The sequence below is a fragment of the Syngnathus acus genome, chromosome 24 (assembly GCF_901709675.1).
Source record: "Syngnathus acus chromosome 24, fSynAcu1.2, whole genome shotgun sequence".
Lineage (NCBI taxonomy): Eukaryota > Metazoa > Chordata > Actinopteri > Syngnathiformes > Syngnathidae > Syngnathus > Syngnathus acus.
This window is the reverse complement of record NC_051108.1, coordinates 5,264,243-5,276,879: the sequence shown is the minus strand read 5'-3', so window position 1 is coordinate 5,276,879 and position 12,637 is coordinate 5,264,243. Positions and strand designations below refer to the sequence as shown.

At 42.2% G+C, this 12,637-nt stretch overlaps 3 protein-coding genes across 10 annotated transcripts in view; all 3 read left to right on the top strand.

Moving 5' to 3' along the window:
* LOC119117595 (tyrosine-protein kinase Fyn) overlaps nucleotides 1–3,778 on the top strand; it is a 37,037-nt gene extending 33,259 nt beyond the window's left edge. For all 4 annotated transcript variants that reach the window (XM_037243897.1, XM_037243898.1, XM_037243900.1 and 1 more), the window contains 4 exons: nucleotides 87–163; nucleotides 1,060–1,213; nucleotides 1,313–1,444; nucleotides 2,168–3,778. In XM_037243897.1, coding sequence (XP_037099792.1) covers nucleotides 87–163; nucleotides 1,060–1,213; nucleotides 1,313–1,444; nucleotides 2,168–2,376 — 572 coding nt within the window. In that variant the 3' untranslated portion in view covers nucleotides 2,377–3,778. The remainder of the gene's footprint in view (nucleotides 1–86; nucleotides 164–1,059; nucleotides 1,214–1,312; nucleotides 1,445–2,167) is intronic.
* Nucleotides 3,779–5,871: 2,093 nt separating this feature from the next.
* LOC119117970 (probable G-protein coupled receptor 139) lies at nucleotides 5,872–7,118 on the top strand. Its single transcript, XM_037244638.1, has one exon. It carries the CDS (start codon nucleotides 5,893–5,895, stop codon nucleotides 6,895–6,897), a length of 1,005 nt encoding a protein of 334 aa, XP_037100533.1. The 5' UTR covers nucleotides 5,872–5,892; the 3' UTR covers nucleotides 6,898–7,118.
* A 116-nt stretch (nucleotides 7,119–7,234) lies between these two features.
* traf3ip2a (TRAF3 interacting protein 2a) lies at nucleotides 7,235–10,665 on the top strand. Of its 5 annotated transcripts, XM_037245023.1 has the most exons (11): nucleotides 7,253–7,299; nucleotides 7,359–7,418; nucleotides 7,703–7,725; nucleotides 7,806–8,198; nucleotides 8,429–8,507; nucleotides 8,577–8,752; nucleotides 8,836–8,924; nucleotides 9,003–9,071; nucleotides 9,135–9,239; nucleotides 9,530–9,604; nucleotides 9,760–10,665. In XM_037245023.1, exons 3-11 carry the CDS (start codon nucleotides 7,710–7,712, stop codon nucleotides 9,904–9,906), a joined length of 1,149 nt encoding a protein of 382 aa, XP_037100918.1. In that variant the 5' UTR covers nucleotides 7,253–7,299; nucleotides 7,359–7,418; nucleotides 7,703–7,709; the 3' UTR covers nucleotides 9,907–10,665. The 5 variants fall into 5 exon arrangements, with proteins under 5 accessions (XP_037100919.1, XP_037100918.1, XP_037100920.1 ...); XM_037245024.1 differs by lacking the exon at nucleotides 7,359–7,418 and having other exon boundaries at nucleotides 7,235–7,299; XM_037245025.1 differs by having other exon boundaries at nucleotides 7,264–7,418; nucleotides 8,429–8,494; nucleotides 8,576–8,752.
* Nucleotides 10,666–12,637: the final 1,972 nt, after the last annotated feature.

Below are 12,637 nucleotides of genomic sequence, written 5' to 3'. Positions count from 1 at the left end.
TCATTTTTTTTATGTTTTATAAATTTCCCCTAATATAAATTGTGTTATACCAGTATTGATTGATAATATAAAATATTGCCCTGTAGGAAGTCTACTGGACTTTTTGAAGGACGGAGAAGGGCGAGGGTTGAAGCTGCCCAATCTTGTGGATATGGCTGCCCAGGTATGTTGTCTTTTTTTTTTGTCAGTCAATTATAAAACAAACGCCCCTTTTATTCTTAAATAACAACTAGAAATCCTGCAAAAACAGTAAAATCATTTAGATTCAGGGGTGTCAAACTCGGTTTTTTCGCGGGCCGCATTGTAGTCATAGCTTCTTTCGGAGGGCCATTATGACTGTCAACCCAAATAAATGTATGAGCACCTCATATTATATATAGTAAAAGCTACAAAACAAACTGACAAATAACTCGTTTTCAAATCAGACGAGTAAAAACTGGTCAAATATTTAAAAATAACAAAAGATATTAAAAGTGAAGACAATTTGCAATTCTAGTAATGACACACGAATTTGATGCACAATTTGTATTCGCGGGCCACATAAAACGATGTGGCGGGCCGTATCTGGCCCCCGGGCCTTGAGTTTGACACCTGTGATTTAGAATCAGGTGTGGAAAAACACATTCACAAATGAACCAAATTATTTCAAAACTACTGATTTTTCTTCATTTGAAATTTATCATCAGTCTCAACATATCAGCGTCATTGAATTCTATGCTTTTTTTTTTTTTTTTTGATTGCTTGATTGATTTTTTTCCCCGATTGATAGAACAACTAAAAGCTGATTTTCTGACTGACAAAGAGAAGAAGAATCCACCTGACTGATACATTGGCTAACTAGGACGCACATTTCTAATCAGGGCAATCAACTTCAAGGGCAGAGATATCGAACCCCTTGAGAAGCCAGCTAAATGAAGGCCATTAATGGAAAAAATGAGGGACATGATGTGTGTCGACATAAAGTAGTCAGACTTTAACTCTTGAACAGCTTTTTTTCAAATCTGGATGTTGCAGCAAATCATAACTGGTATTTAATGCAGGCGTGCTCTTCTGTGCCAGGTGGCAGCAGGTATGGCTTACATAGAGAGGATGAATTACATCCACCGAGACTTACGCTCTGCCAACATTCTGGTGGGAGACAACATGGTGTGTAAGATCGCCGACTTTGGCCTCGCCAGACTCATCGAAGACAACGAATACACCGCACGGCAAGGTCAGTCTTCACATTTCTCCTCTCCCCTGTCCATCCACCGACTCCCGGTTCATACATAATTGACCTTGGCTTCCATCGTTGCTGATGTCATCCGCTCAGGTGCAAAGTTCCCCATCAAGTGGACCGCCCCGGAGGCCGCGCTGTACGGCAAGTTCACCATCAAGTCGGACGTGTGGTCGTTTGGCATTTTGCTGACAGAGCTGGTCACCAAGGGTCGAGTGCCTTACCCGGGTGAGCATTGCTTTTAAATCTAGCTGCCTTCGCTGAGACTTTTCTTATTTGAAGCAAAGTTGTTTTCTTCTGTGACAGCCTCCGGCCGCCCTCATACCGTTTTATGAGAGTAAAAGGTTCTTTAATGCTTGGGTAATCTTTGTTTCCCTTGCCAAAATGTGAGATAACACTTGATTACTGCTGTTGCCTGCAGGACAACTTAAATTTCTGACCGGGAAAAAAGGGAACATGGGAGGAATAATACGCACGTCCAGATGGATTTGTAAATGAGTTGTGCTCAAGGCAGAAGGGAAGGAAGGTTAGGATGCAACTGAGCGGAGGGATTAGCTTCTTTGTTTTTTGCGTAAAATACCGTGAGTGAGCTCTTTAACACGTTTTGAAAACCTCAATAAAATATAAATGCAGTGGAACCTCGACAATCCGAGGAGCCGTTCCCTGTTGTAAATCTAAAAATATTTGACGGCCGACAAAATTTTTGTTGTTGTTTTTGTAATAGCTTAGAGATGCCGCAAGGTGGCGGCAAAGCAATTAAAACGCATAAGCATCAACATCATACAAGTATATACAATCATGAACCCCTCTTATATAAATAACAAGACTAAATTTTAAATGGAGTGCGCTTTATCTACATGATCACATTGGCACCGTAGCACACAGTGACACCTAGTGGACTGGATGTTTGTCTTGCCTAAATATTTTCACCCCTCTGCCCGTGCGTTCCAGGCATGAACAACCGTGAGGTGCTGGAACAGGTGGATCGAGGCTACAGGATGCCATGCCCCCAGGACTGCCCCATCTCCCTGCATGAGCTCATGCTGCAATGCTGGAAGAAAGACGCAGAGGAGCGACCCACCTTCGAGTACCTGCAGGCCTTCTTGGAGGACTACTTCACAGCCACCGAGCCTCAGTACCAGCCCGGAGACAACCTCTAAACATTCTTCCTCCCTGCCTCTAGGTTGGAGCTGGATGCAAAGAAAACACAAACTGGAATCTTCCTGGACTTGTCACTATTTTATTTTGGGGGACAAAGCATCCTTCCGCTCAACTCATTTCATTTCCTACACCCCCTCTAGTGTATGAAGTCTGCTATGCCATAAGAGGTGAGTTTGGAGGCAGGGGTTGGATGCGATACTTGTATTCAGTGTAAATATTTTTTTAAAAGGGTTGTTTTAGTTTGTATGTCTGCTTCAATTCAAGATATATTTTTCATCTGCCAAAAGTGAAGGTGAAGAACCATTTCATCTGTCTGTGTATAATTCCTACAGATTACGTTGAAACCCAATCCTCCGCCACATCTGATTATGTCTTCCATCTCCTGAGGTTTTATTTTGCTTTCCCCAGATTGCTTGCTGTCTTATAGATACTGCTGTCTGTCTGGAATCACATCATACATTTTTTTCTTTTTTAAACTGACCATGTACAGATTGTCAACATATCCCTCCCCCCTAACATTTTCCCAAATTGTGATCAGGTGGAAAATAAGGGTGTCCCGATACCACGACAAATTGTCTGGAGGTGTGATTGCGATTTCTGTGCTCTGCGATTTGTTGGCAACAAATTCTTCGTGTCCCCCCCCCCCCCCCCCCGCCTACTGCCCCAAGTCAGTCAGTTCAGAAATTCAATCCATGTGTCATTCCTGCTGATATTATCTCGGATCAATATCGATATCGTATCAGAAGTGAAACCGTATCGGGACACCCCTAGTGGAAAAGTCATCGTTACACAATTAGCATCCATTTTTAATTTCCTCAAATAGGGAACTATGGTTGCCAGGTCCATCAGACGATTTGAGCAAATAAAAGCCTCTGCGCAAACAGATGCCTCTTTTTTTTTTTTTAACCGTATTTCCTCAAATATTCTAGTTGCCTCCAGTTTACGTCACCAGATGTAAGGGGCACTTAAAGGAATTAACACCTCTCACTGATTAAATCTCTCTCCCGAAAATAACTCAACTATTATAGACACTTGAAAGAACACTTATTGAAATATATGCCTATCCCCCCCCCTGTAGATGCTTTATCCTTTCACAGAGATTTGTACAAATAAGGGCGTCTCAAATATGTAAACAATTGGTGTCCTTTGCAGTTTGGTACATTAAAAAAAAGCCTGAGCCACTTTTGGAGGAAATCTTGTACTTTAAGAAGACGGTATGCAAGATGTGGTCTGTCATTGCAGGATTTTTTTCTATTTGTTTACAGTGGGTGGCAACACAGTTGTACAGCAAACTGATTAATTATGCTTCTTATGCCATTTTTTTTAACATCAAAATGTTTTGTTAATTAAGTGATATGTCTTTTTTCAGGGTCAAAAGGACAATAAACTAACAGTTTCTAAGTGACGTTCTATTGATTGTACCATGCTCGCTGTTTTCTTCATGCATGAGCTACAAAATTTTCCTGAGCATCGGCACTGTTGTTTGTTTTCAGATGTTTGATTTCCAATTCACTAGTTGTAGCAAAGTCCAGACGATTGACCGGCTTAACATAAATTAGTCAAGTCTTGCACTATGGACTCAGATTTATTTACAGCTATTTTATTGCAATGAAATTTGCATTATATGCGTATTATTATTGAAAACCAAACTGATAAGACACCAACAATTCTGTGATCTGATCTCATCCTTGCTTTAGTGATAGTCCCCATGGAGGCATATTTGCATATGTTATTTGACTATGATACTCTGATGTATTCATTTTCTTTGACATTTCAAAACTCCGATGCACATTCCTACTCTTGTTCATTTCAACCTGTGAAATTTTGAGTGTTTTGCACAATATTCTGGATTAATGCGAGTGCCATCATCTGCAAGGTGGACTGACTCCATCGTCACTCCTCCCAAAGCTTTTAATGCAGTCACACCCATTCCTTCCACATTTCATTGTGTACTAGTGGCGCTATAAACATCTGGATAGTTACTCGACACAGCAAGGGGAGACTTGAAATGAGACCACCAGGTATGTGCAGTTATTTTTTTTATTTTTTTTTTATTTCTTCTGCTTTATATTTATGATAACAGAGGATTGCATGAAGGGTTTTTTTAATTAATTTTTTTACTTCTGAGTTATTTTATGGAAATCATACACAAAACATCAACTGTAATGGCACGAGTGTGTTAGTTGTGCTTATGAGTTTCAATTTTCAAGGGCTATGAGGAATTTGGGGGAAAAAAAAGATTTTTAGATAAAGAAATTAAGAATTTCTGCAGGTTTGCAAATAATAAAGGATCATTTCCCAAATAGTTTTTTTAAAAATTATAATTATTAAGTTATAATTGTTTGTTTAGTAATTTGGAATGCAGTTGTTTTCCATCGTTATTAAAATAATTATATAGTACAGATACTTTACAGAAATGAAAATCAATGTTTTTTATTTTCAATACGTATAAGCAAATGTATTGTATAGCGGGTTCATGCAATAGTGTTTTCTTTTTACATTTGGTTTCTTCTGTAGACCACAGTTTGCTCATTTGTAGATCAACTAAAAAGTAGGCCATTTGAAAATGTTCTCATTTTAGATGCACCTTCAAATGGGATTTTTATGTTTTAATGTGTAACTAGTATATTTAATGAAGTTCAATTGAGTTGCCTAAACTCTGCTTATTAAGTAGTATAATACAATGTTGCGTGACTTCTTCATTACAGAGATGAGCATGTGAGAGATTACCATGGAGGCTGTTGGAGGCACGACCTTGGTCACTCTTCAGAAGATCTACTACCCGCTCCTTTGCGTGATGGGTATTCCAGGTACTTGATAGTATTTTGTTTACTGTTTTGCCAATTTATAGCAACGTTTAACAATTTTAGCTATTATTTGGCTTATTTTTTTTCCCCTCCAGATTTGTTACATTTATAAGTCATGAGTAGTCCTACTTCAGTTACAAATAAATATTGATATTTTTTAGATTCAAAACAATAACTCAATGCTTAGAAATATGAACTAAAAAAAAAAAAAAAATCACACTTTGCCCATTACAAAAACTGTTTAATAATCACATTGATACAACCATACTGTATTAAGTCAATCCCCAAAATAAGGAAAATGGCGGTCAAGTAGTTAATATGGACAGCAGGACAACAACAAAAACAAAACAGATCATTACACAAAATGCTATGCTGTTTATTTAGATGAATCACCCCGAGTTATTTAGTAGCAAGTATTTCATTAAAAACGGCACTGGAGCTTTCAAATCATTGACGGTCATTTAGTGCCCTCTTGTGGCCGAAGCACGCCCTACAGTTTGGTATGATTTACAGAATTTAATATTGCTTTACTGGAGCAGATTGATTAACTCTACTGTGCAAAAAAACAAAAAATATATATATTACTATATATTTTTTGTGATGTGGGCAGCACGGTGGAACACTGGTTGGCACATTGCCTCACATTTCAGGGGTGTAGGGTTTGATTCTGACTTTCTTTGTTTCTCAGCAAACCTCTTCACCTTCTACATGATCTGCTTCCGTAAATGTGGAATGTCTGACACAGCCGTGGTGTATCTCGGCTGTCTCGCTATTGTGGACACCTTCTACCTGGTGTGGGTGATCCTCATCGACCTGACTCTCACCTTCTGGCTGCTGCAGCCCTTCTGGCACTCCTACCCTTGGTGTAGCATCCTGAGCTTCCTGCAGTATGGCTCCCTCTACAGTTCATCGTGGATTGTGGTGGTGTTCACCATCGAGCGCTATCTGGTTCTTCGAAACACAGCGGCCAAGCAGGACTTTTCACAGACAAAGGTCACAAAGCTGACCTGCGTGGCCATCGTGGTGGTGTCTCACTTGGTTTCGGTGCCGCTAGGCTGGATCAATGTTGTTGTACCCACCAATATTACGGTGGATGGAGAAAACGTGACTCTTCCTCGATGTCAATACCGAAATGAGATCTACTCCACTGCCATTGTATGGATAACCACATTTCTCTCGGGAGGTGTTCCCATAGTGCTGGTTATTATCTTTAATTACCTCATTGGGCATCATCTATGCCGTGCCAGCAATCTTTTCACAAAAGAGGAGCGTCGGGTCATACATGGACGCAGCACAAGGGGTATGTTGAGAAGAACCCTTCTCCTGCTGGGAACTGTCTCTGTGGCTTTTGTGGTGCTCAGCCTGCCTCGTTTTGTAACATACTGCATCCTGAGGACCGAGTACAACACGGAGAACTTTAACAGAAACGACTACAGAATCCCCATCAATGTCGCCGGTGATTTTGCTAACATGCTCCAGAATCTGAACTCCACCACTAACTTCTTGCTCTACTGCATGGTCAGCGGTCGCTTCCGACAGGAGCTGCTTCGGGTGGTGACTTGTAAAGTCGTGACTGGGGAGGCTTCCTCCTTCTTCACACACACCGTGAAAATCTTCTCGCTGTCAGAACATAAGGTCACGTCAACTCACAACCGTGATGTTTACCTGCCTCAGATGAGCAAACTCGAGGAAACAGAAATGTACGACACCTGAGATATTGAGGCAAAACATGTCCCAAGAAAGTCTAATTTATATTAAAAGTTATATTATTGGAAGGTTGCTTCAGCATGATGGTGTTCTTCTTAGCCAGGAACTGTCAGGTGTGTTGTCATGGTGACGCAACATGTCCTGACACACTTCTCAACTCTTTATGGTTGTAATAAGAATAACCTTAAACATAAAATTAATAAACTACTTCTTACTTCATTATGTCACCTTTATCAAGTGTGTGCTGCTTTTAGAATCACCTTTCTATTTAAAGGTAGGTTGGGCATGACGTCATCGTAGCCTTGCTCTGATTGGCCGTTGAAGGCGAGGGGGCGGGCGGTAGAAATATTTCCTGTTTCTGTGAGAACAGGTAAAACCTGCGATTAAGGGCGAAGCGCTTCCAGAGAGGTGTGATATTTCTTATTCTTCATTTCAATATTTTTAAGCTTCATTTAACTTTTATTTAGATTTTACTTGGAAGATCTACCTGTCAGGTGTTTCCGAGCACTGGTGTTGACTTTGTACTGGTGAGCACATATTGTTGTTATGCATAACTCAGCCCAGGCAAATGTTGTAAAATTAACAATATATATAATTTTTTTTATCGAGTCTGTAGCACATCTTAATCCTTTGTCCTGTTATTCAACTAAAAAAAAAAAGGAAACAAAAATGTAATTGGAAACAGCCTTAGCATGAATGTTTCACTTCCCCCCCCCCCTCCTTTAATAAACAAACTTTTACTGAGGTCGATCAATGTATATTTCTATTCATGTTTTTTTTTTTTTTTTTAAATGGTGCCGTTTCTTTGCAGCAACCACATGGCCACTTCAAAAAGTAAGAAACCGACATTTGACCAAATACTCAGCACTGTAGCGAATGGAACTGTCTTTTTCTTTTTTGGTGTGCTTCTTTAGGCCTTTGCACCCATCGGAGCGTTCCTATCGAGGTGGATGAAAGCATGCCACCCTCCAGTCTGGACTTGGACTGCCAGAAGTGTAGTGGACCAGAGAACAGTAGAAGCTGGGAGCAGACTGGGGAACTGGACATCCATGTCAAGCGAGAGAGACTTCTTCAGCATTATTTCCAGAGTGAATTAAAAAATGCACCTACCTCTGGCCAGGGCGCCTGTGTTTGGCCTCAAAGACAAGGAGAAAATAACCATTGTGGTTTTCTGGAACCTCAAAACAGGCTTGATTGTTCATTGGATGATGGAGATGGTTTGGAGCAACCTCTCCCACTCATGTCGGGTGTCAACGCTGGCCACTACGTCCCGTCGCGCTTCCCAGCTGCACATGTTCATGGCCAATGTAGGTTTCTTGCTTTTTTCTATTCAATATTGCCCCACTGGAAATGTCGTCTGTAAAAACACATTGCAGTTCTTCACAAAATGTAATTAAAACATAAAAGCTGTTTGTTATTCGAGGAAAAAAACTCCAAATTACAAAATTGCTCCTCAAAGGAAAGAGCAAAACTGTTCAAATTTTTACTCCCAGTTTTGTCAGCTTGTAATTGAGTGTCTACGATTCTGTCTTTGCAGGCGTCAGTCCAAAGCAGGAGAGTCGTCTTGGACACTGTTTGCGTCCACACCAAAGGGCTCGACCCTTTGAACGAACGTGGTATTGAGCATCGCTCATTTCTGTATTATTTTACTGCAACTCTAATTTGTGAATTATTTTCTTCGACAGTAACCATCCAGGACACAGAATGCAATATCCCAATATTCCAAATCCCCGTCGAGTACAACCTGGGGCAGTCCCCAAAGATGTTATGTGTGAGGTCAGTTTAGATCATCGTCTTCAAGCAGATCCGGTACCAGCTACGAGGGAGATCAGGAAGACCGTCACTCTCCCTGATGAGTATAGTAAGTAACACTTAGTAAATGTATTTGTTGTATTTACTTGTGTGGCTGGATGTAAGTTTGCAATTGTCTTTGTGTATTTGTAGGAAATGTTTTCATCACGTATTCAGTGGACACTGCTGAAGAAATGACTGGCTTTGTTAAATTTCTAACAAGTCAGGGCTTCAAACCGGCTGTAGGCTCCAAACTCCCGTCACAATCGTCCCTTCTCAAATGCTATATACACACACCTCCGCTGTCGATGTATTTATAGATTGACATATTTGATACTCCGGCCATACGGATGGGCTTCACCAGATGGATGGACAGATTTTTGAATGATGTAAGTCCTAGATTTGTCGAGTAAGATTAAAGATGCCAGAAATTGATCATGCAAATTTTACAGAAATCCGTCCTCATCATTGTGGCAATCAGCCCCAAGTACAAGGAGGATGTAGAAGGGGATAATGACGATGAGCACGGGCTACATACCAAGTATATCCACAATCAGGTGAGCTTCCACAGCTGACTTTTTTTTTTTTTTTTTCTATGTACAATATTTGGTTCTCTTGAGTGCCTGCCAAACCATCAAGTGTTAAATGGTCTATCTAGGGCAGGGATGCTCATCTGATGGTCCGTTACATTATTTATCTATCTGTGTATTTATTTATTTATGTATTATTATTTTTATTTATTTATTTACAAACCCAGAAAAAGTTTCATTGTGAAATGTATGATCAAGAATGAAATATTTTAGGAGCACCTATTTTTATTTATTTTATTTTTTTGCCGTTGGTGCAGATCCAGAATGAATTCATCCAACAAGGCTGCCTGAATTTCAGACTTATACCAGTGTTATTTTGCAATGCAACGAAGGTGAGTAAAACATAAATAAATAAATGCCCAAACAACATTATAACCCTAACCTTGTTATCATGACAATGTGCTGAACTCCTTGCAGCAATGTGAAAGTTGTTGATGTATTTAATTGGGATTTCTCCCTCCCTTGCTTTGTTTTGTTTTGGGGACAGAGACACGTCCCCAGTTGGCTTCAGAACACGAGGATCTACAGGTGGCCCCTCGACATGCAGGACCTTCTGTTACGCCTGCTTAGGGAGGAGCGTTACATCATTCCACCGCCAGAAGCATCCCTCACTCTCACAATTCGTCCACTCTGAAAGAAATGACGCACAAACAAGAGAATTTGACATTTCCAATGATTGTGTCCACATATCTTGGTCTATTTGATTTACTATCTATCTACGCTGACCTAATATTTGCAGTGTATTTAATTCTGAACAATTCTGTCTGCATGGCCATGTTTGAAACGAGAATAGATGATTCCGTATCAGGAACAGAAGCGTGGATACCGGATTATTGAAATGAACGTTGGGTTACATTATGAATAACTATATTTACCACCACAAGGTGGCAGCATATTACAAATAATCAAAACAACCCAGCACCACTTGGATCTAAAACAGAAAAAAAGGAAGGCGTAATGGCATTTATGTTCTATTTACTGTGTTATGACAGCAGCAATTCTCGTAGGACAATATAATTATTTCAACCAAACCTCGAGTTGCCCTTCATTCCAACGGGAGGCCCAACAATGTCATACGCTACTAGAATTTCAATCAATCAGTCCTTACAAGCTCAACTTTAGCTCGCAAACTGAGAGAAGTCCAGGCCAACCAGTCTGTTTCCTTGACCTAAGTAAAAATGCTTTGTTGCCTTTAAGTGCTGTGTTTCACCCGCTTTATCAGATCCTGAATGAGGCCACTTCCTGCCAACACCAGGCCTGCCAAAGCCAATAAATCCAGCTTTTATTGTTCCACAAATACCTGCCGCTCGTCTCAGCGTTATCTGCCCAGTCCAAAGCAGCCAGGAACTCACAGATGTGTTTTCATAAACAGCAATGAAATATCATTCCCTCCCCGAGACCTAGCTTCAAATCGTATTTTCTACCGCTGTCATTTGGAGGACTATGTTGAATTAGCTATGTCAGCAATTTCAACTTTTTATAACAGGTATTCTTTACTATAGGCTTAAGTCACTGCCTGAGATGCTGTTTATTTGTTCACCACAAAACTGTTTACTATAAAACACAGGTGTCAAAGTCAAGGCCCGGGGGCCAGATACGGCCCGCCACATCATTTGATGTGGCCCGCGAAGACAAATTGTGCATCAAATTCGTGTCATTACTAGAATTGCAAATTGTCTTCACTTTTAATATCATTTCTTTTTATATTTGACCAGTTTTTACTCGTCTGATTTGAAAACGAGTTATTTGTCAGTTTGTTTTGTAGCTTTGACTGTATATAATAGGAGGTACATTTATTTGGGTTGACAGTCATAATGGCCCTCCAAAAGAAACTATGACGACAATGCGGCGCGGCCCGCGAAGAAAATGAGTTTGAGACCAAGATGTATTTATTCGCAGGGGTCGAACACCTCACGACGAACGGCGTGGAAATCGATCGGCGAGCGCCAGCATCAGGGCAACTCGTTTGATTGCAATGAACTCATTCTGGAACTTTTCTTACTTTCTCGCGTCATCGTCGTCGTGGTCGTCGTGCTCACAAAGGCTGGGGGCTCGCCACAAAGCCGCGGCGGAGCGCGTCCAATGGAGAAAGGCCAAATGTGCAGAAGGCTCGTCAACTTTCAAAGCGCCTTTGTGGCCTTTGACGCTCGAAACTATACATGCTCGAGATCTGCTCTCTTGTCTTCACATTCGCCGAAGACATTGAAGAGAAGAAGCGACGATCCAGCCATTGAAGAGAAGAAGCGACGATCCAGCCAGCCCAGCCAGCCCAGCCCAGCCAGCCCAGCCAGCCCAGCCAGCCAGCCAGCCAGCCAGCCAGCCAGCCAGCCAGCCAGCGTTCGACTGATCGATCGATCGATAGCCACCAGATGGACACGTTCCTGCTCCGGCTCCGTTTCCGCCTCCTCCTGCTGCTCCTGCTGCTGCCCCCGGTGGCGCCAGGTGACGCGCGCGGGCCGTGCGACTTTATCCGTCTGATTTGGACGGCTAGTGTTTTGTCTGATGATGCTGGTGATGATTGAGTTGGCCTCCAAACGCGCTACTTTGGTGGCCGCCTGAACGCTTGTGCTTTTCCAGATGACTGTCCTGAATGCGTTGGCACCGAGGATGATACAAAGGAGTGCAAGTGCAAGATTGGCAGCGAACTCAAGATGACAGCCAACCCCCTTACTGCCTCAGACAAGTGGTCGGACCCGACTAACGTGGAGATTACTAACGCCGGCAGGTACACTTTGTCTGCCGACAAGAAATCCCTGACGCTCAATGAAGTGAAAGCTGAAGATGGCGACAAGGTCTACACGGCCACCTACAGTAATGGCGTGAAGACCCAGAAGTTCAAAGTCATCCCTTTGTGTGAGTTTGATGCTGGCTGGCTGGCTGGCTGGCTGGCTGGCCGCCAAGCTTTTTGCGAGAAAGCCAAAGAAAATGTGTAAAGATGATTCGATGCTTGCGGGAGGGAGGGAGGGAGGGAGGGAGTAAGGGGGCTCGAGGAAAACAAAAGGTGACCAACGGGAGTGCCTTTGCGTGCGTGCCGTCGCCCGAGCCAGCAAGCCAGCCCGATGAGTCGGTACTTTTTGCTCAGCCAGCCCGACCCGTGTGTGTAACTTCTGTGCCGTCTCTGCTTTTCTGCTTCTGACAGTCGTGTGCGAAACCGACAAGCAGCGGTGCAACGTGCCGCAGGGCCGAAACGTCCGATTGAAGGCTGGCAACGCCGCCTACTCATGGTCCCTCGGAAACGACGAGAAAACAACAGAAGCTGGCAACTTGGACATCCTCGGCGTGGCTAAGACCCACAGCGGGAAGTACCAGGCCAAAGACACCTCAGGCGTCGTGAAGACCATCCCACTTAACAGTAGGTTGCATGT